Source organism: Triplophysa dalaica, chromosome 1 (assembly GCF_015846415.1).
Source record: "Triplophysa dalaica isolate WHDGS20190420 chromosome 1, ASM1584641v1, whole genome shotgun sequence".
In the NCBI taxonomy this organism is placed as follows: domain Eukaryota; kingdom Metazoa; phylum Chordata; class Actinopteri; order Cypriniformes; family Nemacheilidae; genus Triplophysa; species Triplophysa dalaica.
In genome coordinates, this window is record NC_079542.1 from 537,901 (window position 1) to 564,676 (window position 26,776).

At 42.1% G+C, this 26,776-nt stretch overlaps 1 protein-coding gene across 6 annotated transcripts in view; it reads left to right on the plus strand.

Moving 5' to 3' along the window:
• nrxn2b (neurexin 2b) overlaps positions 1-19,077 on the plus strand; it is a 401,147-nt gene extending 382,070 nt beyond the window's left edge. For 5 of the 6 annotated variants that reach the window (XM_056746323.1, XM_056746355.1, XM_056746330.1 and 2 more), the window contains 3 exons: positions 7,607-7,929; positions 12,524-12,602; positions 16,905-19,077. In XM_056746323.1, the coding sequence (XP_056602301.1) occupies positions 7,607-7,929; positions 12,524-12,602; positions 16,905-17,758 (1,256 nt within the window). In that variant the 3' untranslated portion in view covers positions 17,759-19,077. The remainder of the gene's footprint in view (positions 1-7,606; positions 7,930-12,523; positions 12,603-16,904) is intronic. The other variant, XM_056746365.1, reaches the window with a different exon arrangement.
• Positions 19,078-26,776: the final 7,699 nt, after the last annotated feature.

The following is a 26,776-nucleotide window of genomic DNA, read 5'->3' on the forward strand; positions in this document are numbered from 1 at the left end:
AATTACATCATAAACTTTTCCCCCTATTCCACTCTGGATGAGTTTAAGAAAGAGCCTGTTGTGCCAAACCGAATCAAAGGCCTTTTTAAAATCTATAAAGCAACCAAATATTTTTCCTTGTTTTGTTTGATGAACATGTTTCTTTATAAGTGTATGTAATGTGTATATATGATCAGTGGTCCTTTGTTTGGGCAAAAATCCAATTTGACAGTTATTTAGACTTTTGTTGTCATGGAGAAACTGCACTAATCGCTCATTAATAATGGAGCAGAATAGTTTGCCGAGGTTACTGCTTACAGTGATACCTCTGTAGTTATCAGGGTCACATTTGTCCCCTTTTTTGAAGATTGGTGTTATTTGACTTTCTTTCCATTCGTCCGGAAAGTGTCCTGATCGCAACAGCAAATTAAATAAATGGAGAATGGCATCTCTTAATTTAGGGCTGCTATATTTCAACATCTCATTTTTTATTCCGTCTGGGCCACAAGATTTTTTATTTTTCAGAGATTTTATTTTTTCTGTCAGTTCATTTAATGAAATAGGACTGTCTAATTGGTTCATTTGGTCTTTGATAGTGTGTTCTAGTTCATGTAGATGGGAGGTAAGATGTTTTTGGGAGGGGTTTGGATCATTTTGTGTATAAAGGTTACCAAAATGTTCGGTCCAAATATGTGGATCATCGATGGGAATCTTTTTTAGACTTATTTAAATTGTTCCAAAAGTCCCAAAATGAATTTTGGTTTACTGCTTCTTCAATCATGTTAAACTTAGTTGTCATATGTTCAACTTTTTTTCACTTTAACAGTGACTTGTATGTTTTAAGGGTTTGTTGATAGAGAGCACGTGTCTGATGGTCTGAAGGATCTCTGTGTTTTTTATTTGATAACATTCGTAGTTCTCTTCTAGACATTTGACATTCTTTATCAAACCAGTCATCTTTGTCTATCTCTTTCTTACCATGGTTCAATTTGATTATGTTCAAAGATTTGTTGGCCACATTCCAAAAAATATGACGTTATTGTTTTGTTGCCAGATTGACACTTTTCTCATCTTCTTTAAACACGGAGAGAAGAAATGTTTCTATCATGTTTTCAGATTGAGTGTTGCTGAGCTTCATATTGTTCACGACTGGATCTCCTCCAGTAAAATCTTCTCGGCAGGGGAAACAGTTTGTGTTTGTGATGTGAAGCTGGTAAAGGATGAAGGGATTTGTTTAAACTAATGACTATGTGGCAGTGGTCTGATAAAGGTAACTGTGGCATGACTGTGAAATAATTGATCTTGTTTTGCTGTAAATCTGTGATGACATAGTCAACGGTGCTGCTGCCCAGACGTGAGCTGTATGTAAACTGACCCATAGAATCACCTTTTGTTCGCCCATTAACTATATATAGACCCAGACTTTTGCACATCTGTATGACTTGTTTACTATTTTTGTTTATAGTGTCATCATAGTTCTGACAGGGTTTAGTTTTAACTTTGTTTTGCTGTACGTTTGAAATCTTGATATATTTATCTCCAGTAGAACTAATGATGTCCAGTTCTTTCCCAGTTCTTGCATTGAAGTCCCCCATTAACAGAACTGATCCTAAAGACTGGAACTGAATGATCTCCGACTGTAATGTTGGGAAAATGTCTTCATCATAATATGGAGACTCGTGTGGAGGGATGTATGCGGCACACATGTATGTGTCCTCATCTGAACACATGAGTTCTCTTTTCATTTTTAGCCAGATATGTGTTTTCCCTTGTTTAACAGGCTGAATGTAATGCAGCAGTTGTTCTTTAAACCACACAATTATTCCTCCAGAATCCCGTCCAACTTTCACATGAGGACGCTTAACTGATGGTATAAATATTTCTTTGTAGTTTAAAGGAGCGGAGATCTGACTTTCCAACCGACTCCAGGTCTCAAGTAATATTATGATATCAGAACTATTTACAATATTTACAAGATCAGGGTTTCTGTGTTTCTCTCCAAAAGCAGAAGAATACATTCCCTGAATGTTATAGCATGTTATTTTAAGGGAGGACATGTTATTGTTTTCTTTAACCAGAAATAATGTATGATTTCTCAATCACGTTGTGCAGATAAAAGGCAATATTGCAGAGTAAATATTAAGTAAAGTAAATGTAGAAAGAAATAAACATGTGCATAATATAAATCATGAAAAATAAATATTTAAATGAATAGATGAATGTACCTAACTATCATTACATATTTAGTGTAAGAAGTTGTCACATATGAGTTTCAGCATGTGTTTGATCTGATGGAGGTCTCTGTTGTCTGCTGTGGTGTAACTGACCGTCTGTCTGACTCTCTCCTCATGGACACGATGTGTTGTGTGAGGACTTCTTAAAGTTGCCTCCTTTAGTGTTTGTGCGAACAGTCTCATGCCGTCTCTATGGATGTGGATGTGATCGTACAGATGGTCATGACTGATGCGCTGATGGTTTGCGATGGAGACGTTCTTCAGTTGGGCACAGACTCTGGCTAACTCTCCGTTAATTTGGTAAATGATGTTTTGTGGGATGTCTCGACGGGGCAGAAGGGTTGAGAAGATGACTTTAGCGCTGGGGTAGATCCTGCAGGCTGTCCTCAGTACATCTGACAGAGCTTTGGTGACGTCTGTTCTTCTTCCGGTGAGGTCGTTGGTTCCAGTGTGGAGTATGATGTGTGTTGGTGCGCCCAGCACATCTTCTCTCAATAGATTCAGTGCAGACTGGGAGGTGGGACACCAAAACTTCTTCACGTTTCTTCCTGGAAACAGTCGTCTCTGATGGAGGTGATGACCGTTGGAGTCACACAGGATGACGATGTTCTCTTTTCTCATCTCTTCTCTGTTGGTGCTGTTGGGTGATGTTGTTGTCAGTGGATTGCTCTGTCTGACGCTGCTCTTCTTCCTCATGTTGTCTTGTGAATTAAATGTTTGTGTGATTGTAGTAGAAGAGATGCTCTTTCTTTGTGTGCCGATGTTCTGTCCATGTTGTGTTGTGTTTGTGCTGTTCCTCTCAGTAGATGTGCTCTGTGTTGATGGGAGGATGTCTTGCAGACGTTGTGTCTCCTCAGCAGAAGAGATGCTCTGTGATAGTGTGTTGACTTCAGGCTGATGTTGTGCTGTGTTCTCAGTGGATGAGGTGTTGTGTTTGTTGTGTTGTATGAGTGTGCTTAATTGTCTCCTCATCTCGTCCGTCTGTCTCTCTATGATGATGTAGTGATGTTCTCTTGTGACCAGCTCCTGTCTCACTCTCCTCAGCTCCTGTCGCAGCTCCTCATTGTCCTCCTCCAGCTGTCTGACAGTGGTGTGTAGTTGTTTCATGTGTTGTGTGTTGGGATGGTTGATCAGACTCTGGAGTTGGTGAAGACTGTTGCTGGTTTCCTCTTTAAACAGACAGTAGTCCTGCTCCAGTTCTGACAGGTTGTCTCTCAGGATCTTTATTTTAGGTGAGGTTGGAGTGCTGATGTCTCTGTATGTTGGAGCAGAATTTGAGCTTTGATCAGTGTTGTTGTCCGCTGTGGTCCACGTCTCATCTGGTGTGATGTTCTTCACTTCAGGATCTTTCTTTATTTTTTGAACCTTCATTTTCAAGTTTTTGAAGTTCCTTTGAAATTCCTCTAGACTGGACTCTGGTCCCTGAACCATGACTGTCCCATTGTGATACAGATTTACAATAATCTTGAAGTCATTTTCTCCCTCCAGTGTGAGCTGTCGACCTTTACTGATTCCTCCTCTTCTGCAGCACGTCATGTTAGATGAGAGGACTGTGTGCCAGACTGAAGGGTGTTCAGTGAAGAACATCAGGTTACAGCGAACTCTGTTCTCTTCTGCTCCAGTATAGTCTGACAACAGCATCTCTGGGTTTTCTTTTAGGATTATTTCTTTTATCTTCCTCTTTTCTTTCGTTGATTTAACATCCACTGAATATAATATATCCAGCTCCTCTTCATTTTTAAAAGATGCCTCTGCTTCAACAGTTTTAACTGCCATGACTAGAGTGTACTGACTCTATATAAACTTTAGATGTTTCCAAAAATGTAATTTGAGGTCTTACCCTAATAATCTTCTGCCTCTTTTGTTCTTGAGTTAGTATCCAATCACGTACACTATGTTTTAGTCGAAAAAACATACATTATCTGGCAAAAAAATATGCAAAATCAGGAGCTGATGACTTTGCTGCCAACTGCCATCTCTCTCTCTCTCTCTCTCTCTCTCACACTCTCTCACTCTCTCTCTCTCTCTCTCTCTCTCTCAGTCTCTAACTCTCTCTCTCTCTCTCACTCTCTCTCTCTGTCTCTCTCTGTCTCTCTCTCTCTCTCTCTCTCTCTCTCTCTCTCTGTCTCTCTCTCTATCTCTCCCTCTATCTTGCTCTCTGTCTCTCTCTCAAGATTCAAGATTCAAGATTCAAAGGAGCTTTATTGGCATGATAAAAGAAAATTTACATTGCCAAAGCACAAGATTAAATATAAACATGCAGAAATACAGATTAAGATCAAAAATAAGATAGAATAAAATTAAAAGTCTATAAGTAAAAATCTATATATATATACATCTCAATATAAACAGAAAAAGAGTTTTAATTAAAGTTCTCAATGAGGGTGACAGTGTCAGTTTGTGTGTGTTGTCCTGTCAGTGTTGTGTTGTGTTGTGCTGGTTGTTCTTTGATCGTGGCAGGACTTGACATATCTTGCAGCCAGGTTTGAGCTTCTTGACTTTTCTCCCAGTATGTATGAGATCTTGTCCTTTTGTTGAAACTGGTCAAAGTCTTTGTGTAAGTTTGTAAACTGGGGGAAGAATGTTTCTCTGATGTGTGTGTAGTTGGGACAGGAGAGGAGAAAGTGCAGCTCTGTTTCCACTTGATTGTGTGTGCTCTCGGTGTCCATGTGTGTCTGTGTCTGCCCGTCTCTACAGTGAGCTGGTGATCACTGAGTCTGTACATGCTCAACACTTTTCTTAGTTTAGGGTCTGATACGCTTGTGAGGTATTCTGACACTTTATATTCTCTCTTTAGTGACAGATAGCATTCCAGTTTACTTTGCTGAGCTGTTGCTTCTGTCCAGTGTTGGAGATATTTCTCTTTTTGTCTTTTGATCATTTGGTTTAGTATGGCTGGGGTTTGGGGTTGACTTGGGCATGTTTGGGGTTGTAGAGTTAGTTGTGAGATCAGTTGGATGAAGGGGTTTCTCTCTGGGCTCAGCTCTTGATGACTTAAGGCTTTGTGATGGAGTGTGTCTGTGTCGCTGTTCTTAAGGTGTGTGTAGAATTTTAAAGCTCTTTTTTGTATTTTAATGATTAGAGGATACAGTCCTAATTCTGCTCTGCAGGCGTGTTTGGAGTTTTTCTCTGTACCCGTAGAATGTTTTTACACATTTCTGTTTGCAGAATCTCTATTGGGTGTTTGTCCCATCTGCTGAACTCTTGATGGGCGAGAGGACCCCAAACCTCACTTCCATACAGCGCGATTGGTTCTATAATTGATTGTATTATTTTCAGCCAGATTACGGTTGGGATGTCAATTTTAATATTCTTTTTGATTGCGTAAAAGGCTCTTCGTGCCTTGTCTCTCAGGTCGTTCACAGCCTTGTTTAAGTTTCCGGTGTTACTAATGTTAATACCAAGATATGTGTAGTTCTTGGTGTGTTCTAGGGGCACGTTGTTTAGTTTGAAACGGTGATGTTGATTTTGGCTACTGGGCTTTTTTTGGAATATCATGACTCGGGTCTTCTTAAGGTTAACCGATAGGGCCCATGTTAGGCAGAAAGTTTGCAGGGTGTCCAGATGTTGCTGTAGACCCTCTTTTGTGGGTGACAGCAGCACCAGATCGTCTGCAAACAGGAGGCATTTCACTTCGGTGTCTTGTAAGGTCGGACCGGTTGCTGGTGACTGTTGTAGACCTCCAGCTAATTCATTCATGTAAATGTTAAATAGTGTAGGACTTAGACTACAGCCCTGTCTCACTCCACGACTCTGGGAAAGAAAGTCCGTGTGCTTGTTGCCAATTTTAACTGCAAATGTGTTATTGGTGTACATTGATTTCGTGATGTCGTAGGTTTTTCCTCCGATGCCGCATTGAATCAACTGAAGAAAAAGTCCCTCATGCCAGATTGAGTCAAAAGCTTTTTTGAAGTCAACAAAGCATGAGTAGAGCTTTCTTTTCTTTTGGTTTGTTTCTTTGTCAATTAAGGTACGAAGAGTGTATATATGATGGGATGTGCGGTATTTGGGTTGGAAACCAATTTGGCATTTTCTCAGGATGTTTTGGTTGTTTAGATATTGGAGAAGTCTGCTGTTAAGGATGTTACAGAGGAGTTTACCTAGGTTGCTGTTTACACATATTCCGCGGTAATTATTAGGGTCGAATTTGTCTCCACTTTTATGGATTGGAGTTATGAGACCTTGGTTCCAGATTGTGGGAAATATACCTGTACCTTAAGATGATATTAAACAGTTTGAGGATGGCGAGTGTAAGTTTTTGGTCTGCGTGTTTAATCATCTCGTTTAGGATACCGTCAATACCACTTGCTTTTTAGGATTTAAGTTTTGGTATATTTTGTTCTAGCTCAGCGAGTGTAATTGGATAGTCTAAAGGGTTTTGGTAATCTTTAATTGTTGACTCCAGAGTGCATAGTTTGTTGTGTAGGTTTGTTTGTTCATGGTTCTTGGTTATTTTACTAAAGAGGTTTGAGAAGTGCTTTATCCATACGTCTCCGTTCTGAATGGGAAGATCTTCATGGTGGGGTTTGTTAAGTGTGTTCCAATGTTCCCAGAAGCGATTTGTTTCTAGAGATTGTTCAATTGCTTTTAACTGGTTTTGTGTATCTTGTTTCTTTTTCTTCCTTAGTGTGTCCTTATATTGTTTAACTTTTTCATGGTAGAGTTGGCGTGTGTTTACATTGTCAGCATCTCTGTGTTTCTGATTTGATAGAATTCTTACTTCTTTTCTAAGGTTTTTACACTCCTTATCAAACCATTTCTCATTTACAGGCTTTTTGTTTGGTTTTGTGTTAGTGGGTTTTAGGTTAGATAGCGTTGCAGATATTGTAAAAATTTGGTTAATCCTGTCTACTGCTAAATTTACACCTTCATTATTGTGTGGAAATGGGGTATCGAGGAATTTATTCAGTACGTTTAGAATTTTTGGTTCACGAGTTATGCTTTTGTATGTATCTTCCCAATTTTGTTGCACCTGAAAGGTTTGTCTCTCACTCACTCTCTCTCTCTCACTCTCTCTCACTCTCTCTCATTCTGTCACTCTCTCTGTCTCACTCTCAATCTCTGCATGCGTTTTCCGCTATCGCTCCACTTCACTCCACAACCTGTTCCACACAACAGACATTTATGATGTTATTAGTCAGGAACAGAAAGTCAAAAACATTCACAGAGTCAAGATGTGTGATGGACCCAGAACACTGATCTGTGTGTGTGTGTATTATTATCATCTTCTGAAGCTTCTGTATGAATCGTGAACAGATGTGTGAAACTCTGGTATGGTACACGAAGTACATTCCGTCTGCACACTACAGTGACACTACTGTGTGTGCGTGTGCCCTGCAGTCATGTGACCTCAGCTCTGAGAACAGATGTGTGCACGTCTTGTGTTTCTTCAGGTCGGCAGCTGACCATCTTCAACAGCCAGGCGTTCATTAAAGTGGGCGGTGGTGAGAAGGGTCGTCATTTTCAGGGTCAGATCTCGGGGCTCTATTATAACGGCCTGCAGGTGCTGAAGCTGGCCGCCGAGAGCGACTCTAACATTCAGGTGCACGGAAACCTGCGTCTGGTGGGAGACGCGCCGTCTGTCATGACCACCGACACCACGTCCACCACCCCGCTCGCAGACATGTCCACCACCATCATGGAGACCACCACTACCATGGCAACCACCACCACACGCAAACAACGCTCACCCACCATGAGAGACAGTGTTACTCAGGTGTGTTTCATCTTGCTTTGGGGGGAAATATCTGTCACTCTTGTTTCATGTTTGGATGTAAAGAACTTTGTGATTCGGTGTGCTACACCAATCAAATCAACAAGTCATGATCATTCCAGATTGATGTCACGAGGAGAATCATATGATCATTTACTCATTTACTCATATGCACATTTCAATTCGATTCAAGTTTATATTTATATACATATATGTTGCAAAAAGTAATGGAGAAACCCCTCAGGAGAAACCCGACTCAGCAGGGAGGACCAGTTCTCCTCTGACACGTCATAGGTGCACACGCTGACTTTCAAGTAATTGTGATTTACGATGAACAGGAAGGGTCTGATTTTTTTATTTACTTTTGTTTCAAACTGTTTAAGGCAATTTTTTTGATTTGATTTTGTGACCTATATCAGACAACAGAGGACGGTTTAGGCAGGGATAATAATGGAGGCATAACGTGACTGAGTGCAGCTTCAAACTGCAGCCATAGAAAAAAGAAATACATGTGATGCGATCTGGAAAAAGCCAACAAATGGTGACATTTTAAAATATTAAGGTGGGTTCAAGTCCGTTCTAAAACCTGTTTTATTTCGTTCATGCCTTGCATGTAACAAAAGCTATGGTTATCTGAAGTCGGTAGAGTGCTATGACTTTCAGAAGCAAAAGAAAAAACATATATAACATGTATGTATAGGACAAATATAAAAAAACACTGTGTGAAAACTGTTAAATAAAGTGAAAGTAAAGCATAACTATATCACATTCTTGAAATGTGGGATGAAATTTGACATTGTGGTTGTCGTGTCAGATATTCTTGTGTTCAGGGGCGTAGCAAGCTTTTCAAAAGTGCGGGGGATGGATGTGTTTTGTTTGTAAACAATGAAAACCTTGAACGTAATGACAGAAAGGTACAAAAGGTATAACATACAAGATATAAAAAGCTTCCCATTTAAATGTGTGATACTAGTAAAGTATAAAAACACATTCGGAACACACAGAAAATAAGTCAAAACTCTGTTGTGAAAATACACAACCTTGCTAATGAATCAGAAAAACTTTAATAATCACAGGGGGGAAGACAGTGGAAAGCTTGATAGTGACATTGGTCTGACAGGACTGTGACCGCTAAAGTTTGCTTACTTGCACCTTAAAAAGGGGAGATATAAAAAAACGCCCACACAAAGCTTTTTCTCTGGTGGTATAAATAATGTAACAATTTTCTGTTTTTAAACATTAAAATAATATACACTTTTCGTTCATAGTTCTTCAACAGGTACAATCAAACATAATAGGTAAGTATCCACAAAAGTATTCAGCTAAACAAAAAAAGCAATGTTCAAAATATCAAAATCAATAAACCCATAAATACAGTGCTTAACAAGGACAATTTGTCCCTCCTCCTCGTCAATTCCCTGCCTTCTTCATCACAGTTACTTTATACATTGCATGCCACATAAATAACCCAATTTAGCTATTTCTGAACAATATCCCAATTTCCAATTAGCATTAGTCTAAAAACTAAATATAATTCAGAAAACACTCGACATATCAACAAAACATAAACAGAACATCTCCCCAAACACATATCAAGGTTATTTAAAAACTTTGAAAGCATAAACACTCATTCAAAGTCGCTGGAAAAGGAACACGTAAATAACCATAACCGTTCCCGCCTCCTCAGCACGAGCTAACCGATAAATCTAACACACCAAGAGAGGCGGGACTTAAGGCAGAACAGCCAATCATCATCCGGTCACACTCAAAGCCGGTGTTCTGATTGAGTGGGAGGGGAGAGGAGAGGAAGCAGCCGCATCGAGCGCAGACACAGAGCGGACAGAGAAACGCTGGAGTGACTGCTGTAAGGCGTTTTGTAAAAACTGCTGAAAAACTGCAAAAAAAGTGCGGGTGTTTAACCCTTTCACCGGGAAAAGTGTGGGTGTTAAAACACCCACATCCCCCACGGTTGCGACGCCCCTGCTTGTGTTGCATACCCTGCTTCTGCCAAAAAAAATTATTGGCACGGTTCAAAGTGCTTATAGCCAAACGTGATTGTTTGTGAAGCTCAACAGGTGTCTGCCATGTTTGCCGCTGATTATAGTGCTGCTGATTCACAATCATTTATTTTTAAACTAATTTAATCACTTTATTTTACTTTATAAAAAGTTCAAGTCATTGTCAAGTCTTCCACTTTAAGTCAAGTCAAGTCATTTGCTCTCAAGTCAAAGTTAAGTCAAGTCATTTTCTTAGTTAAATTTAGCAAGTCGCAGGTCCTGAAAATTGTCAAGTCAAGTAATGTGACTCCAGTCCCCCACGTCCGGTTTATACCTACACCAAGCATGTCCTTAAACACCAGCTTGCCAATATAAATTGATATTTTTCAGTGAACTTTGCCAAGATAATTTTTAGAGATGATAGACAAGATGTTATAGAATATTGATTTAATGTAGCGGCGGGTTGCGAATTGCAGCCAAGTGCTCACTCCACCCCTCCCGTTCCACAGACTACAACAGCTGACAGAACATGGTGCATTTAATGCAAGAGGACCTGCGGTGAATGTAGATAGACATAGCTCATTCTAAAGCCTGTGGCATACTTAGTTTTTTACGTGTACGCGAACGGACCGAACGCACAGCCTTGCAAAGAGTAGATTAGATTAGATGATTAGATTCAACTTTATTGTCATTACACATATACAAGTACAGTGTAACGAAATGTAGTTTAGGTCTAACCAGAAGTGCAATTAGCAAGTGCAGGATATACAGTGTGAATAAATACAGAATACAATATTAGGAAAATACTATACAATGGCCATGTACTATGAAAATGTGACAGTCGGTATGTACTATGAACAATATAGACAGAAGGCTATATACTGTGAACATTAATGTACAGGTGGTTATGAACAGATAACAATATGGACTATACAATAGTGCAAGTGACTTGAGTGTGCATTAGTTACAGACATTAGCTATTAAAGTTACAGTGCAGTAGATGAGTTGATGCGGTTATTAAAGGTACAGTGCAGTACATGAGTTATTGAAGTTATTGAAGTTGAAGTTATAGTGCAATAGTTATTGAAGTTATAGTGCAATATAACTATGAGTACAACTATGAGTACACATGGGTTTTGACTCATGCGCATTACGACATATTGCAATATCTCTCAGGGCCTACAGGGGTCATGTTTTCTTCAACTTCATTGAATTGATGCTCCCAGGACATGGTTACCACCTGGTGGTTACTGCAAGAAATGGAATGCACAACCTGCGCGTTCTTTATACACGAAGTACCAAATTTCCGGTGGTGCGCGTACTATTCAGGTGACGAAATAAATGGAGAACAACCCTCTGGAGAAACCATACTCAGCCGGGAGGGCTGGGCAAAAGTACCAAATAAATTACTTTTAATTGTATCAAAATAAACTACACGATACAGTGGCGACACCATGTATCAAAATAAACTACTGTATTTTTGTATTTTAAATATACTGCAAAAAACTTTTACAAGGGAGCATGAAATGTTTTAACAAACCCTCCATCAATTGGCATTTTTGATCTATCCCTGATACACTGATCCTGTGGATTTTTTAAACAATGTTTGATAGCAACAGCTTATCTCTGACCAAGTCATGCAATAAATCTGACATATGCAACCAGTTAACAGATCAAATATTCACATTTGCCTGTCTGTGATCTCCCCAATGAAGGTTAGTTTTAAAGTTGCCAACAATTTAATGTTTTACAGTGTAAGGCTGACTTGTAAATGGACGCATTTCAGGATGCGTTTATACTGAAATGCTCGCATCATTAAACTACCGGTACCAAATAAATGAGAAATTGCTAGCGTTTTACCAGAAGGGTATCGCAATACTTCTCTAGTACCGGTATATCGTGCAACACTAGTCTGTTGTGAACGCTCTATTAAAATTGAATATTGTACAACACTGAAATGCATCACAATTATGTATTTATCCATGCACAGCCGATGAACATTACATCGGCTGAAAGCAGCAAGCTAACATGAGATGCTGCTCAGTATAATAGTATTTAGCCTAGTCTACTAACACGAAGACCAAAGTTAACATAAACTCTTAAACATTAAAACAATAGATAGATGGAAGTCTTGCTGCCTGCACGTTTCTTACCTTGACCACCTTCTTCCAATATTCTGTTCTGCTCTCAACAACATCTCCAGGCAAACTACTGAGTAGGCACCAATCAAAGGCCGCATTTTTATGATGTCATCACGTAGACTACTTACGGTGGATTTTGCAGTATTTCTAAACTACAAAAATACGAACACTGAAGTATTGTGATACAAAATATGAAGCCATTTTTCATCAAGAACATGAATCTGAGGTGTTTGTGTGACAGGTAAAGTGTTTGTCAACATCAACACCTTTTTACAATCAATATTTCTGAAATAAATTGCAAATGCTATTTTTCAGTGTGTTGCGAGAATAACATACTTATTAATGAAGCGAAACTGACAAAACATGTTAAATACAGCTTCAGTTCAGTTCATTTTTTATTGTATTAGTTTCTTGTTTTAAATAAAAACGAGTTAAACTAAAGTTTGTGTGTTTGTGTAGAATACTGATGAGCTGTTAGTGGCGTCTGCAGAATGTCCAAGTGATGATGAAGATCTTGAGGAGTGTGAGCCTGGAAATGGTTAGTCACTCTGAACACAATCACACACACACACACAAACACACACACTCACACACTCTGTGATTGGTCAAATGATGTCAGAATTGTGTTACATGCTTACCTTCAGTCATCTTTTATTAGTAATATAAGCTTTTAATGTTTTTTTAAGATTTGCATCATGTTGCTTTATGTTTTTTAACCATATTAACTGATGTGAAATATTGTTAAACCAACAGACATCAAACTCTCTGTGAGCTGATCTTTATATGACAACGAGAGAGAGAGAGAGAGAGAGAGAGTGTGAGAGAGAGAGAGAGAGAGAGTGTGAGAGAGAGAGAGAGAGAGAGGGAGAGAGAGAGAGAGAGAAGGAGAGACAGAGAGAGAGAGAGAGAGAGAGAGAGACAGAGAGAGAGAGAGAGAGACAGAGAGAGAGAGAGAGAGAGAGACAGAGAGAGAGAGAGAGAGAGAGACAGAGAGAGAGAGAGACAGAGAGAGAGAGAGAGAGAGAGAGAGAGAGAGAGAGAGAGAGAGAAAGAGAGAGAGAGAGAGAGAGAGAGAGAGAGGCTGCATTGAGTTTCTACAACAGAGGCGTGTCCTGAATCACATCAACTACTCGAATCACACACAAACACACTCTCTCTCTCTTTCTGTCTTACACTTGTGTGATAAAAATGTAAATCAGTTTTTCTCCTGTGGTTTTAGTCAAGCCTGCAGAACTGAAGGAGATTTAACTGAAGCACAAACAGTTTTCCTCTTATTGATTTGCTCTGTTTTATTTATTTATTGTCTAAGGTAACGTGTGAGAAGTGGCTGATAAGTAACAGATGTGATGTCCTCTCATTGACTAAAAAATCTGACATCATCTTCATTGTGTGTAGCATTAAGTGACACCACAGTTTAAAATGACAATAGATCAAACTAGTGTGGGTATGTGTCTGTGTGTCTGTGTGTGTGTGTGTGTATGTGCGTGTGTCCTTGCAAGTGTGTAAGTAAGTGCATGTTTCTGTGTGGATGTGAGTGTGTGTATGTATGTGCGTGCGTCCGTGCACATGTGTGTTTGTGCATGTGTGAGTGGTTTTGTGTATGTGCGTGTGCTTGTAAGTGTGTGTATATGCGTGCATCCATGCACATGTGTGTGTGAGCAGATTAACTGGTGGGAACCAGACGGAATTTGACCGATCACAGACTGCATACAAACAAACTCACAGTTTTGACAAAATAACAGACACAACTGCAGTGCTTTGTGTGTTCTTGTGTTTGTTGATAGTGTGGATTGACAGACCCTATCATCTCAGAGGGGAAATTAAAAACGCCAATGAACTTGGGGAATGGCACGCTCATCCCAGTCTCCGCCCCATGCATACGGGTATAAAAGGAGATGGCGGCACCAATTCATTCATCTTTTTGGGCTGAGGAACCTCAGAGACCTGCAGAGGGCTGGCGAAGCGTTGTGGCATGAAGAGACATCGTCTCATTCCCTCTATCAGGGAACAAAGGTTTCAGTCGCAACCGGGACGTTCCCTTTCAGTCGGTCTCTCGACGTTGTGTTGAGAGACAGACTGGGGTCCTATATGACACCCCACAGTGTTGAGCCCCATCACGAGCACAAGTGGAGCGACTCTGACTTGACTAGCGATTCACAAGTCGCCACTACCGCAAGGCGTAATCTTCCAGCAGGATGGGTAACTAGTAGCATACTTTGAGAGGCTCGTACCGATGGCTGTCACGGGTGGTGGCGTTGTTCTCTACTTTAACGAGATAGACACTCGTTACCATACGGGAACACTGAGAAGCACTGCTCTCTCTACTGAAATAGTTTGCTATGGAGGCCACATCCTACCGCAAGGTGAGTTTACATGTGGAGACATCACCATGATCTCACCAGCGGGGAGAACTACATGGGATAAAAAGCGACGAGCCAGAATAGGGAGCACACGACCAAGGTGGGTTGACCCACCGGGAGGGAGGTCACAGGTTCACCGATAGGGGAACCAAGAGTGAGGAAGTAAACATACGGGACATCCCTGCAGCGGAGGCACTATATATGGGCAATAGTACAAGTATAGGGGTCCACCTGAATAGGGTTGACTCTACCACTACCGGACTCGGTATGACAGACCGCACCACCCGGTCTGCTACCAATATTCCCAATGCTAGTGATGGATGAAATGCCTGTGCTTCGCCCTGTGGGGGAAGAAGGGAGGCTCAATAGCGCACTGACTCGTACAGGGAGTGCCAAAGCGGGGAAGGATAGAGACGTGGAAGTACGCGTTGTTCAGGTAATTGCATAACAGCAATTCTGTGACGGCATTGACCAGCCCTGAAATGACCTTCAGTGGAGACGCGGCAGTAAGCATCCCGTTCTGATCCGCCGGTGGAATGCCCGGGGGGGTCGGGCCCAATGGTTCTCCCTCTAGACTCATCCCGTCAGGGCCGCTAAGTTATCCAGTCGACTGGGAGGGTGCAGATGCCGGAGGAGCTGCCAAAGGGAGCAGGGCTGCTGGGGTCCAGGCGATGCTCGGGACCTCAATGACCTTTGACTTCCTCCGCCTGCTTCTTCGCCGCGGAAAAGTGTTGTAACACATCCTTCACGGTGACACCAAACAGCCCAGCTTGTGAGATGGGTGAATCCAAAAGGCGGCCTTCTAAGAGTCACTCATGTGCCCAAGGTCTTATCGTCTTACCCAGGGCACTTGCCATGGCCTTTGTGGCTCAAGGCACAAGGTCAGTGTCGATTGACAGCTCACATGCGAGTGGGGTCAGTCTTTCCATCATCGAACTCCTTCAAGCCTTGGCCAGAAAAACCTGGAGGGCCGCCATAGTGTAGAGACCAGAAGCAGCTTGAGCCAGTGTCGAAAGCACTGTAGGCTTTCGACACAAGTGTCAAAGAGAGCTTCCATGCCTTGGAAGAGAGCCTTGGTCGACCCCTCTAAGTGGCAGCTGTTTGCTTTGCACCGTGACTGATATTCCACCTGGTGACGTTGACACATTCCTTAGCCGCCCCATCGTCGAGGGAAGTAACAGCTCCTGAGCCCGTCAGACAGAACGATAACGGAGCATTCCACGTCATCGTGAGATCCGCATGCACTCCGTTGAATAGTTGTCTGATATCCAGTCACGCAGGTACCCAAGAACAGAAATATGAACGAATGGCCATTCGCCAAGTTCATTGGCGTTTTTAAATTCCTCTCGGAGATGATAGGTTGTCAAGATCAAACTCAAGTCTGTCTCTCAACACTACATCGAGAGAAAGGGAACTGAAGGTTTCGTTTATCACTGAATGAAAAAAACGATGTGAAACACTTCATTCAAACCTGAGCTTGAAAGCTTGAATGTACAGACACAAAAACCAAACACACAACACATTGTGACATTGATGACAATAACAAACTCTTTGTTTTTCAGTTGCTGTATTACTCCTCTCATGTGTTTTCTTCATGTTAACATCAACTGTTTCTTCCTGGTGCAGTGTTTTTATTCCCATGCAATTCAGATGGATTTAGGTTTACTGAGTGTTCATGAATATGTCAATTTGGGATTCTGAATGGCCCAGGGGGAGGGGGGCTCATGGATTTAATTAGAGATGTGTTTGTAGTAGTTAATTTTCCTCATCACTTGAATTATGTTCTTTCAAAATAATCTTCAGCATTGGTGAACACTTACTGGACACATTCATGTGACACATACACATGACATCATACTGAGTTCTAATGAATCATTGACACTGACCGCACAGTTGTGTTAAACAGGAGACAGCGTGATAAATAAATAACATGAAAGATGTGCAGAATGTGTTTTGAGGGGTAAAGTTGGAGTGGGAAGGTTATCATTAGCCAGCGGTCACCATGACAACAGTAGATCAGCTTTTCTCTTATGAGCTCAGGGAGAACTCACAAGCTTTACTTGAAATTTGTTGATCTCTCTTCAAGAACAATCTTACACAAGCTTTCTTTTTGTAACTTTTTTTCATGCAAAAATCATGCGGCCAATTTGTTGATGTAAGTGACCTGAACTACGTGGTTTGCTCTCTTCTTAAACATGAAACATACTGCCAGTGGACACACGGCTAGCATTAGCATAACTGTGTGTGTTTATAGGAATGTATGGTAAAGTTAGTTGATGTATTTCTTGACACTGTCCTAACCCAGTAATGTATTCTACAGTCTTAGTTTAGTATTTGATGAAATAGATGGTAACGCTTTAAAAACTAACCTCAGTCCAGTAATAGTGTAATTCTATATCAGTGCTGTCCAATCTCTCTCGTCCACCAGCGTATCTCTGGATTCCACTAACGCCAGTTCCCTTTTCTCTTTTTCATTCTAGGAGGCGAACTCGTGTTGCCCATTATAACCGTGGATTCCCTTGAGCTCCCATCAATAGCAACACGTTACCCCGTTATACCCCCGCCCCCCACCTATCGCCCCTTCCTCACCCTACTCGAGACCACCAGAGAGTCTCTGCCCCTGCCCGCTCGCCCCCGCTGTCCACCGGACCAGGAGGACTGCGACGAAGCCGCAGAGGTGTCGGCCTACGGTTCAGGTGAAATGACGGAGACGGACGACGAGGATTATTATAAAAACTCGCCCCTCGTCACTGACAGGACGGTGCTTCCCCCTCCCCCCGCGGGCGACCGCCACTTGTCCCGTCCGCCCGACACGCACCGGCCTTCGCACCCCTTCGTCCCCACGTCACCCCCGGAACACCCCGTTCCCCACCTCAAACCCGCCGGCCCCAACATCCCGGCGGGTAAAATGAACACACGTGACCAGGTGTTGCTGCCGCCCGTCCAGCCGTCGGGCAACCCCGAGCACGGCGGGCGGCATCGACACCCGGGCGTAACGTATCCTCCCGATTTCCCCCGTATGCCCGCTACAGATCCGTCGTCGCCGGACAGAGGCCCGCCGGGAGCGGTGGAGGTGATCCGGGAGTCCAGCAGCACCACGGGAATGGTAGTGGGCATCGTGGCCGCAGCGGCCCTCTGCATCCTCATCCTGCTGTATGCCATGTACAAGTACCGCAACCGCGACGAGGGCTCCTACCAGGTGGACCAGAGTCGCAATTACATCAGCAATTCAGCCACGCAAAGCAACGGCACTCTAGTGAAAGAGAAGCAGCCCGGGGCTGCCAAGAGCGGCACCAAGAGCAAGAAAAACAAGGACAAAGAGTATTACGTCTGAGCGCGCTCCGGAGAGACGGAGGCCAATGGGGAGAGAGAGCAAGAGAGAGAGGATGGCAGTTTACATGCTGTTGTGAATCTTCTATCATTTCCCATCCAGATCTAACAAACAGTTCTCGCCTTTCATGGTTCTGCCTTTTGTACCGTTTCATCTCATTCCCCTGGTTTGTTCTTTGTAAATACGACACGAGTCACCTCCTCAGCTGATGACGCAACTCAAGCGTGCGCAGTCTTGCACTGCGCATCTTTTGACGAATGAGCGAGTTGGTTTGGGCGACCTTTCGAGATTGTCAAACTCATCAGTTAAGCTGCCAAACCCGCTCGCTGTCAAATCCGTCTCTCTCGAGTGTCGGTCCCTCCCGTCTCCCTCCGTCTCTTTGTCCTTGGTGCTCAGGAGCAGATGCAACGTCATTCTGTTGTGTTTCTAGCATGTGCTATTCAACATGAAAAGAGACTTAAAACTGTTTCAGTGGAGTCAAACCAGTTAATCTATATATCAACAAATTACGACTAGCAAAACTTGAGAACTACTAAACATATGTGGATGACTCGGATGATGTTCATCGCGTGTGAGTGTGTGCGTGGATCTTGGTTTAAGCACGTGAGGAAAGTGTCCGGCGCTCTCAGAGAGAAACTTTTACACGCAGATGGACCTCACGAGAGATCTGATGTGTGAACAAACATCAAACCCTCGAGATATGAAGCACACAGACTGTGGAGTGCTAGATTTCTTTTGTGTGTGTGTATGTGTTTTATTCAGTCATAATGAAGAGGGATTAATGACAGTAATGTTGGAGTTAATGTGGAAACACAGGAGGAAAGAAAGAAATCGATGTAAACTTGGGGAACAACCTCTTGTGAAAAGAAATCCAGCCGTTCCTCGGAAGAACTCTTGAGCTGTAGTATTTTGTTAAAAAAACTAACCTTCCACTGAAATGTTTCAAAGCGTTTGTGAAATGTCTAAATATTTGAATCCCATCCCAGTGCTTAAAGAGACACGTCTTTTTTTCCAAATGATCAAAATAAGAATGGCCGTGAATCAGAAAGCAGAAGTTCCTTTGATTGTAAAACAAGATGAGATGAGATTTCTTTCTTTCAACATCCATGTCTGTCCTTCATCTAAACGACTGAGCGTGTCTTCTCATCCTCTGTGTGTGTGTGTGTGTGTGTGTTCCATTCTTTCTGTTCCGTCAATCAAATTGAGATCTCCTCAACGCTCTGCCCTGTTCTTCTTCAATGTTATTGTAAAGTGTTTCAGTGAGATGAATCTGCATAGGTGTATATTACCAGAAGGGAATACAATTGGTTATATACTTCTTACATTCTGTCTCGTGTGTTTCTTTACAACCTGTGAAATCTCTTAACACCTTGTAGAACTTCTCATTATTTTCACCTTTCATGACTCTGTGATGTTTCAGTTTCGATTCTCGCTCTCCTCTCCAATGTGGCTACTGTAGGTTGTTCAACATTTGAAGAAAGATTTAGGAAATGTGTTTTGTGTTCATGAGTGGATGAATGTGGAGCGGTTGACGTGTGTGATGTTCAGAGGTGTCGTGATGGAACTTACTATCGGTTTTTGCTGACGTACATCATTATATTAGTGAAACATCATCAGATGGCGTGTCGGCAAGGATCTCTCAGTGTACCACATTGTAAAATACTACAGTAAATTCTTTTCACAGGTGAGTCTTTCTGATCCAAGTTATTCTTTTTCTTTTCTTCTTTAAATTTGTCATCTCTATTCGTCCATTTTGCTGTCACATGAACATTTCTTGTGTAGTTTCAGGTAATTTATCTCACGAGCAAGCTGTAAACCGCTGTTTGGCGGGCGGGGTTTGTTTCAGCAACTAGATGTGTGAGCTCCGCCCATGTCTGACTCTTTACCTATTTTCGATTATCCAGGTTAATCGCGATGACGCGATGCCAAGATGACGATGACCAGCTCCGCCTACTTTAGGCTTCATTTTTACTCTTCACAAACCTACGGTTGACGTCACAGACACTACATCCATATTTTATACAGTCTATGAATAGGGCACTTGTTAGCCCGTCAGACACACGTGTGAAAAATCAAACCGATCACCGGTTCACACCCTGCTCAGAGCAGATTTGTGTAGGAATTGCTAGACTTCTAAATTAATTGTTTATTTCCTTCATTTCCAAAAGCATTGCTAGCCAACTATTGTCACAAGTTCCGTGCTTCCAGCATATGTCAACGATTTTAAGTGTTTACCTAAACCACCGCTCCAACGATCAATCGCAAGCAGCATCGCAAAGTTGCATGGTTGGAACCAGTAGGATCTACAGCTGCGGTGAGAAGCATAGTTCCCTTTATTATGACATGTAGACTAACATGCATCATACCTTTGAACAAACTAAGCAAGTGACATGCAGTGCATTCCATATCCAACATTCAAAATACAAAGAAATTAAATTTCACATCTTTTAGTTTGTTAAGAAAATACAAGCGCTGTTTATTGAAAAGTGTGCACAAACTTTTGTTCACTAGGACCCTGCGGAATCCCTGGGCGGAGTAAAGTTGGAGGAAACTTATGAATGAGGAAAATATTGTTAAAATAAAATAATAGATAAAAAATAACTTAAGTAGCTTCCCCCCATTTCAGGGTGAATAAACTTTTCAATATACAATTTTAATTTTCACTAAACCTCCTTTCTGAAACTGTCCCCTGGTGTCTTACCATTCAACTCATTTGATCACAAAAAACATCATAATATACCCTACCGGTCAAAAGTCTTTCAACACTTGAGTTGAAGGTTTTTCGTTATTTTTTATCTGAAGGCGTATACTTAAATGTTTGAAATAAGTTAAAAAGACAAAAATACAGTTTTGAAACCACAATTTTATTTTTATTTTGACTTTGACTGAATCGGGAAGAAAGGTCAGCCAATGAGAGCAGAGAACAGACGGGAACTCCTTTAAAGATGGGATGCTATGTTGTGCATTTTGACTTCTTTACAATGCTAAATGTGCTGTCGTCTTATGCTTATTACATAGTATTTCTGTGCTCAATACACTCCCCCCAGCGATCGTTCGGGTTTCAGATAGTTTTTTTTCGAACATATAAAACTGTTTCGTAACAATGTTTTTTATTGGACAATTCTCCTGGAGAAAAACACGCGGCTCGCCCACGCGGCAGCATGGAGAGCAGGAGAAGGAGCATACGTCACTTTCACTTGTGTGCAGGAAAGACAGAGAGAGAGAGAGAGAGAGAGAGAGAGACAGAGACAGAGAGAGAGAGAGAGAGAGAGAGAGACAGAGAGATTGAGAGAGAGACAGAGAGACAGAGAGAGAGAGACAGAGAGAGAGAGACAGAGAGATTGAGAGAGAGACAGAGAGACAGAGAGAGAGAGACAGAGAGAGAGAGACAGAGAGACAGAGAGACAGAGAGACAGAGACAGAGACAGAGACAGAGACAGAGACAGAGACAGAGAGAGAGAGAGAGAGAGAGAGAGAGAGAGAGAGAGAGAGAGAGAGAGAGAGAGAGAGAGAGAGAGAGAGAGAGAGAGAGAGAGAGAGAGAGAGAGAGAAAGAGAGCAAACATTAGTGAAGTTCAGGTGTTTGTTTGTTGACTGCATTTGGGTGATGAATGTTATAAACTGTGTATATAACGCTGAATTTGTAGATGGTTTGAAACTGAAATGTTGAGCCGTACCAGCACTAAAAGATGCCGGACATGAACCACATGCGGTGAGTGAAACTGATGTCTGTGTTTTGTTGACAATGTGCTTTAGTTCAGCCGAATCAGCCCCCCCGCCCCTCCCGCACGCATCGTGTGTTTGCTCAAACAATAGTAAAGCTATATCTATCTTATATACAGTTGTGTTCAAAATTATTCAACCCCCAATGCTGTAAATGGTTTTAGGGAATTTAGTGTACATTTGTAATTGAATTCAGAATGAAATCCTACAAGGACTTCTTAAAGAACCATATGCAACTAAAATGACATCAATTAGTTTTGTAATACAGTAGTAAATGATTCTTTTGTGAATTCTTCATTGACATAATTATTCAACCCCTTAAAGACTACCACTCTGAAGAACAAAGGTTCAATGAAGTGTTTTCAATGAAGTGGTATTGAAAACACCTGTGGATATCAGGGAGCACCAATTAGGCAGCTTTAAAATGACTGTGATACTCAGCTCCTTCTAGACATTTACTGGTGTGGTTACAAACATGGTGAGGTCAAGAGAATGGTCCAGGAAGACAAGAGAACAGGTGATTACTCTTCACAGGAAGGGCATTGGCTATAAGAAGATTGCAAAGATGTTAAACATACCAAGAGACACCATAGGAAGCATCATTCGCAAATTCAAGGCAAAGGGCACTGTTGAAACGCTACCTGGTCGTGGCAGAAAGAAGATGCTGACTTCGACTGCTGTGCGCTACCTGAAGCGTAGAGTGGAGAAACGTCCCCATGTGACTGCTGAGGAACTGAGAAAAGATTTGTCAGATGTGGGTACTGAAGTTTCTGCTCAGACAATACGGCGCACCCTGCGTAATGAAGGTCTCCATGCCAGAACTCCCAGGCGCACCCCCTTGCTGTCCCCAAAGAATAAGAAGAGTCGACTGCAGTATGCCAAAAGTCATGTGGACAAACCACAGAAGTTTTGGGATAGTCTTCTGTGGACTGATGAAACAAAATTAGAACTGTTTGGGCCCATGGATCAACGCTATGTTTGGAGGAGGAAGAACAAGGCCTATGAAGAAAAGAACACCTTGCCTACTGTGAAGCATGGCAGGGGGTCAATCATGCTTTGGGGCTTTTTTGCTTCTGCAGGTACTGGGAAGCTTCAGCGTGTGCAAGGTACCATGAATTCTCTTCAGTACCAGGAGATATTGGATGACAATGTGATGCAGTCCGTCACAAACCTGAAGCTTGGAAGACGTTGGACTTTTCAACAGGACAATGATCCCAAGCATACCTCCAAGTCCACTAGAGCATGGTTGCAGATTAAAGGCTGGAACATTTTGAAGTGGCCATCGCAGTCACCAGACTTAAATCCGATTGAGAACCTCTGGTGGGACTTAAAGAAAGCAGTTGCAGTGCGCAAGCCTAAGAATGTGACTGAACTGGAGGCTTTTGCCCATGATGAATGGGCGAAGATACCCGTAGATCGCTGCAAGACACTTGTGTCAAGCTATGCTTCACGTTTAAAAGCTGTTATAACTGTAAAAGGATGTTGTACTAAGTACTAAGATTGAATGTCACTTGGGGGTTGAATAAAACTGATAATGATGTGAGCTCAGAAAAGACATTTGTGGTTATTTCATTATAAATGTTATGTTATATTTGTCTGACCTACACGTGCCTCTTTGATTTAATTGTAAGCAGGATGACTGAATGATCATAATCAATGTCAAACCGACCAAAACAATCAATTTCAGTGGGGGTTGAATAATTTTGAGCACAACTGTAAATGTGATCAAACTAACTACTCTTCGAAGATACGACGTATGCAATACTACTCTATAGGTACTCAATATTAATATGAGATTGGCGTAAACCGTGTGTGTTAGGGCTGCTTTAAATGTCTTTAAGAAGTCAACCTACTGCAAACCTTATGCAAAGCCAGAAGACAAAAATTGAGTATTTTGTGAGTTCAGCAATATTCTTGGGATGTCTGGTGTGAATCGCTCTCTTGAGGTCATGCCACAGCATCTCAATCGGGTTGAGGTCAGGACTCTGACTGGGCCACTCCAGAAGGCGTATTTTCTTCTGTTGAAGACATTCTGTTGTTGATTTACTTCTATGCTTTGGGTCGTTGTCCTGTTGCATCGTCCATCCTCTGTTAAGCTTCAGTTGGCGGACAGATGGTCTTAAGTTTTCCTGCAAAATGTCTTGATAAACTTTGGAATTCATTTTTGCATCGATGACAGTAATCCTTCCAGGGCCTGAGGCAGCAAAGCAGCCCCAAACCATGATGCCCCCTCCACCATATTTCACAGTTGGGATGAGGTTTTGATGTTGGTGTGCTGTGCCTTTTGTTCTCCACACATAGCGTTGTGTGTTCTTTCCAAACAACTCAATTTTGGTTTCATCTGTCCACAGAATGTTTTGCCAGTAGTGCTGTGGAACATCCAGGTGCTCTTTTGCAAACTTCAAACGTGCTGCAATGTTTTTTTTGGACAGCAGTGGCTTCCTCCGTGGTGTCCTCCCATGAAGTCCATTCTTGTTTAATGTTTTCCTTATTGTAGATTTGTCAACAAAAATGTTAGCATGTGCCAGAGATTTCTGTAAGTGTTTAGCTGACACTCTAGGATTCTTCTTCACCTCATTGAGCATTCTGTGCTGTGCTCTTGCAGTCATCTTTACAGGACGACCACGCCTAGGGAGTGTAGCAACAGTGCTGAACTTTCTCCATTTGTAGACAATCTGTCTTACCGTGGACACATGGACATCAAAGCTTTTAGATATACTTTTGTAGCCCTTTCCAGCTTTATGTAAGTCAACAATTCTTGATCGTAGGTCTTCTGAGAGCTCTTTTTCGCGAGGCATGGTTCACATCAGACAACGCTTCTTCAGAACAGCAAACTCAAAACTGGTGTGTGTTTTTTATTGGACAGGCCAGCTTTAATCAACACATCCAATCTCATTACATTGATTGGACCCCAGGTTGGCTGACTCCTGGCTCCAATAAGCTCTTGGAGAAGTCATTAGCCTAGGGTTTCACATACTTTTTCCACCCTGCACTATGAATGTTTACATGTTGTGTTCAATAAAAACATGAAAACGTATAATGTTTGTGCGGTATTAGTTTAAGCAGACTATGTTTCTCTATTGTTGTGACTTAGATGAAGGTCAGAACACATTTTATGACCAATTTATGAAGAAATCCAAGTAGATTAGATTTTAGATTAGATTCAACTTTATTGTCATTACACATATACAGGTACAGTGTAACGAAATGTAGTTTAGGTCTAACCAGAAGTGCAATTAGCAAGTGCAGATATACAGTGTGAATAAATACAGAATACAATATTAGGAAAATAATTTACGATGGGCATGTACTATGAAAATATGACAATCGGTATGTACTATGAACAATATTTACAGAAGGCTATATACTGTGAACATTAATGTACAGGAGGTTATGAACAGATAACAATATAGACTATACAATAGTGCAAGTGACTTGAGTGTGCATTAGTTACAGACATTAGCTATTAAAGTTACAGTGCAGTAGATGAGTTAATGTGGTTATTAAAGGTACGGTGCAATACATGAGTAGATGCAGATATACAGTTACAGTGCAGTAGATGAGTTAATGCAGTTATTAAAGTTACAGTGCAGTAGATGAGTTAATGTGGTTATTAAAGGTACGGTGCAATACATGAGTAGATGCAGATATACAGTCACAGTGCAGTAGATGAGTTAAAGCAGTTATTGAAGTTATAGTGCAATAGATGAGTAGATGCAGTTAGTTATGCGATAGATGCAATAGATGAGTTACAGTGCAGTAGGTGAGTTAGTGCAGTTATTAAAGTTACAGTGCAGTAGATGAGTTAATGCAGTTATGAAAGTAGTCCATTAGTGCAAATGAGCATTCAGTGTAATGTTCCTGGTGTGCAAGTGAGCAGTATAGAGTGCAAATGATGCGTGTAAACAGTCCGGTAGAGCAGATACATGAAGTACTGGTATGTACAGTTCCGTCATGCATGGCAGCCCTGTAGTGCAATGTAAACATTGTAATAGCAGCATTAAGTTAAAGTTATGAGAGGTAGTGAAATCAGTGGGGAGCAGAGTTCAATAATGAAACAGCTCTGGGAAAAAAGCTGTTTCCTAGTCTGCTGGTTCTTGCCCGGAGGCACCTGAAGCGCCTACCGGAAGGCAGGAGAGTAAACAGTCTATGAGCGGGGTGAGAGGAGTCCTTGAGAATGCTGCGAGCTCGACGCAGACAGCGTTTCTTCTGGATGTCCTCAATGGAAGGGAGTGTAGTTCCTGTGATGCGCTGGGCTGTTTTCACCACCCGCTGCAGTGCCTTGCGCTCAGCAACAGAACAGTTCCCGTACCAGACTGTGACACAGTTGGTCAGGATGCTCTCTATCGTGCAGCGATAGAAGTTCACCAGGATAGTTGAAGACAGTTGGTTCTTCTTCAGTGTCCTAAGAAAGAAGAGACGCTGGTGAGCCTTCTTGACCAGGCATGAGGTGTTGGTGGTCCAGGAAAGGTCCTCCGAAATGTGGGTCCCTAGGAACTTAAAACTGGAAACACGTTCAACAGCCGTCCCGTTAATGTGGATGGGGTCGTGTGTGCCTCCTTTCGCCTTCCTGAAGTCCACGATGATCTCCTTTGTCTTTGAAGTGTTAAGGAGCAGGTTGTTGTTTGAGCACCATGTGGCCAGGTGCCGTACCTCCTCCCTGTAAGCAGTCTCATCGTTGTTGCTGATGAGACCAATCACTGTTGTATCGTCTGCAAACTTGATGAGGGAGTTAGATCCATTCACAGGCCTGCAGTCGAGTGTGAAAAGGGAGTAGAGAAAGGGGCTCAGTACGCAGCCCTGTGGTACACCAGTGTTGAGGGTGGTTGTGGTGGAGCAGATGTTGCCTAACCTAACAAGCTGAGGCCTGTTCGTCAGGAAATCCATAATCCAGTTGCAGGTTGTATTGTTAATGCCTAGGTTTCCAAGTTTGATGATTAGCTTGGAAGGGATGACGGTATTGAATGCAGAGCTGAAGTCTACAAACAGCATGCGTGCATAAGTGTCCTTATTGTCCAGGTGTGTGAGCACGGAGTGCAGCGCCATGGACACTGCATCATCTGTGCTCCTATTGCTACGGTAGGCAAATTGGTATGGATCCAGTGTGGATGGTAAACAGTCTTTTAGGTGTGACAGGACCAGCCGCTCAAAGCACTTCATAACAATGGGTGTGAGTGCTACAGGGCGGTAGTCGTTCAGGCATGTCGGGCTGGAATGTTTTGGAATGGGCACAATGGAGGTGGATTTGAAACATGCTGGAACCACTGCTTGGGCGAGGGACAGGTTGAAGATGTCCGTG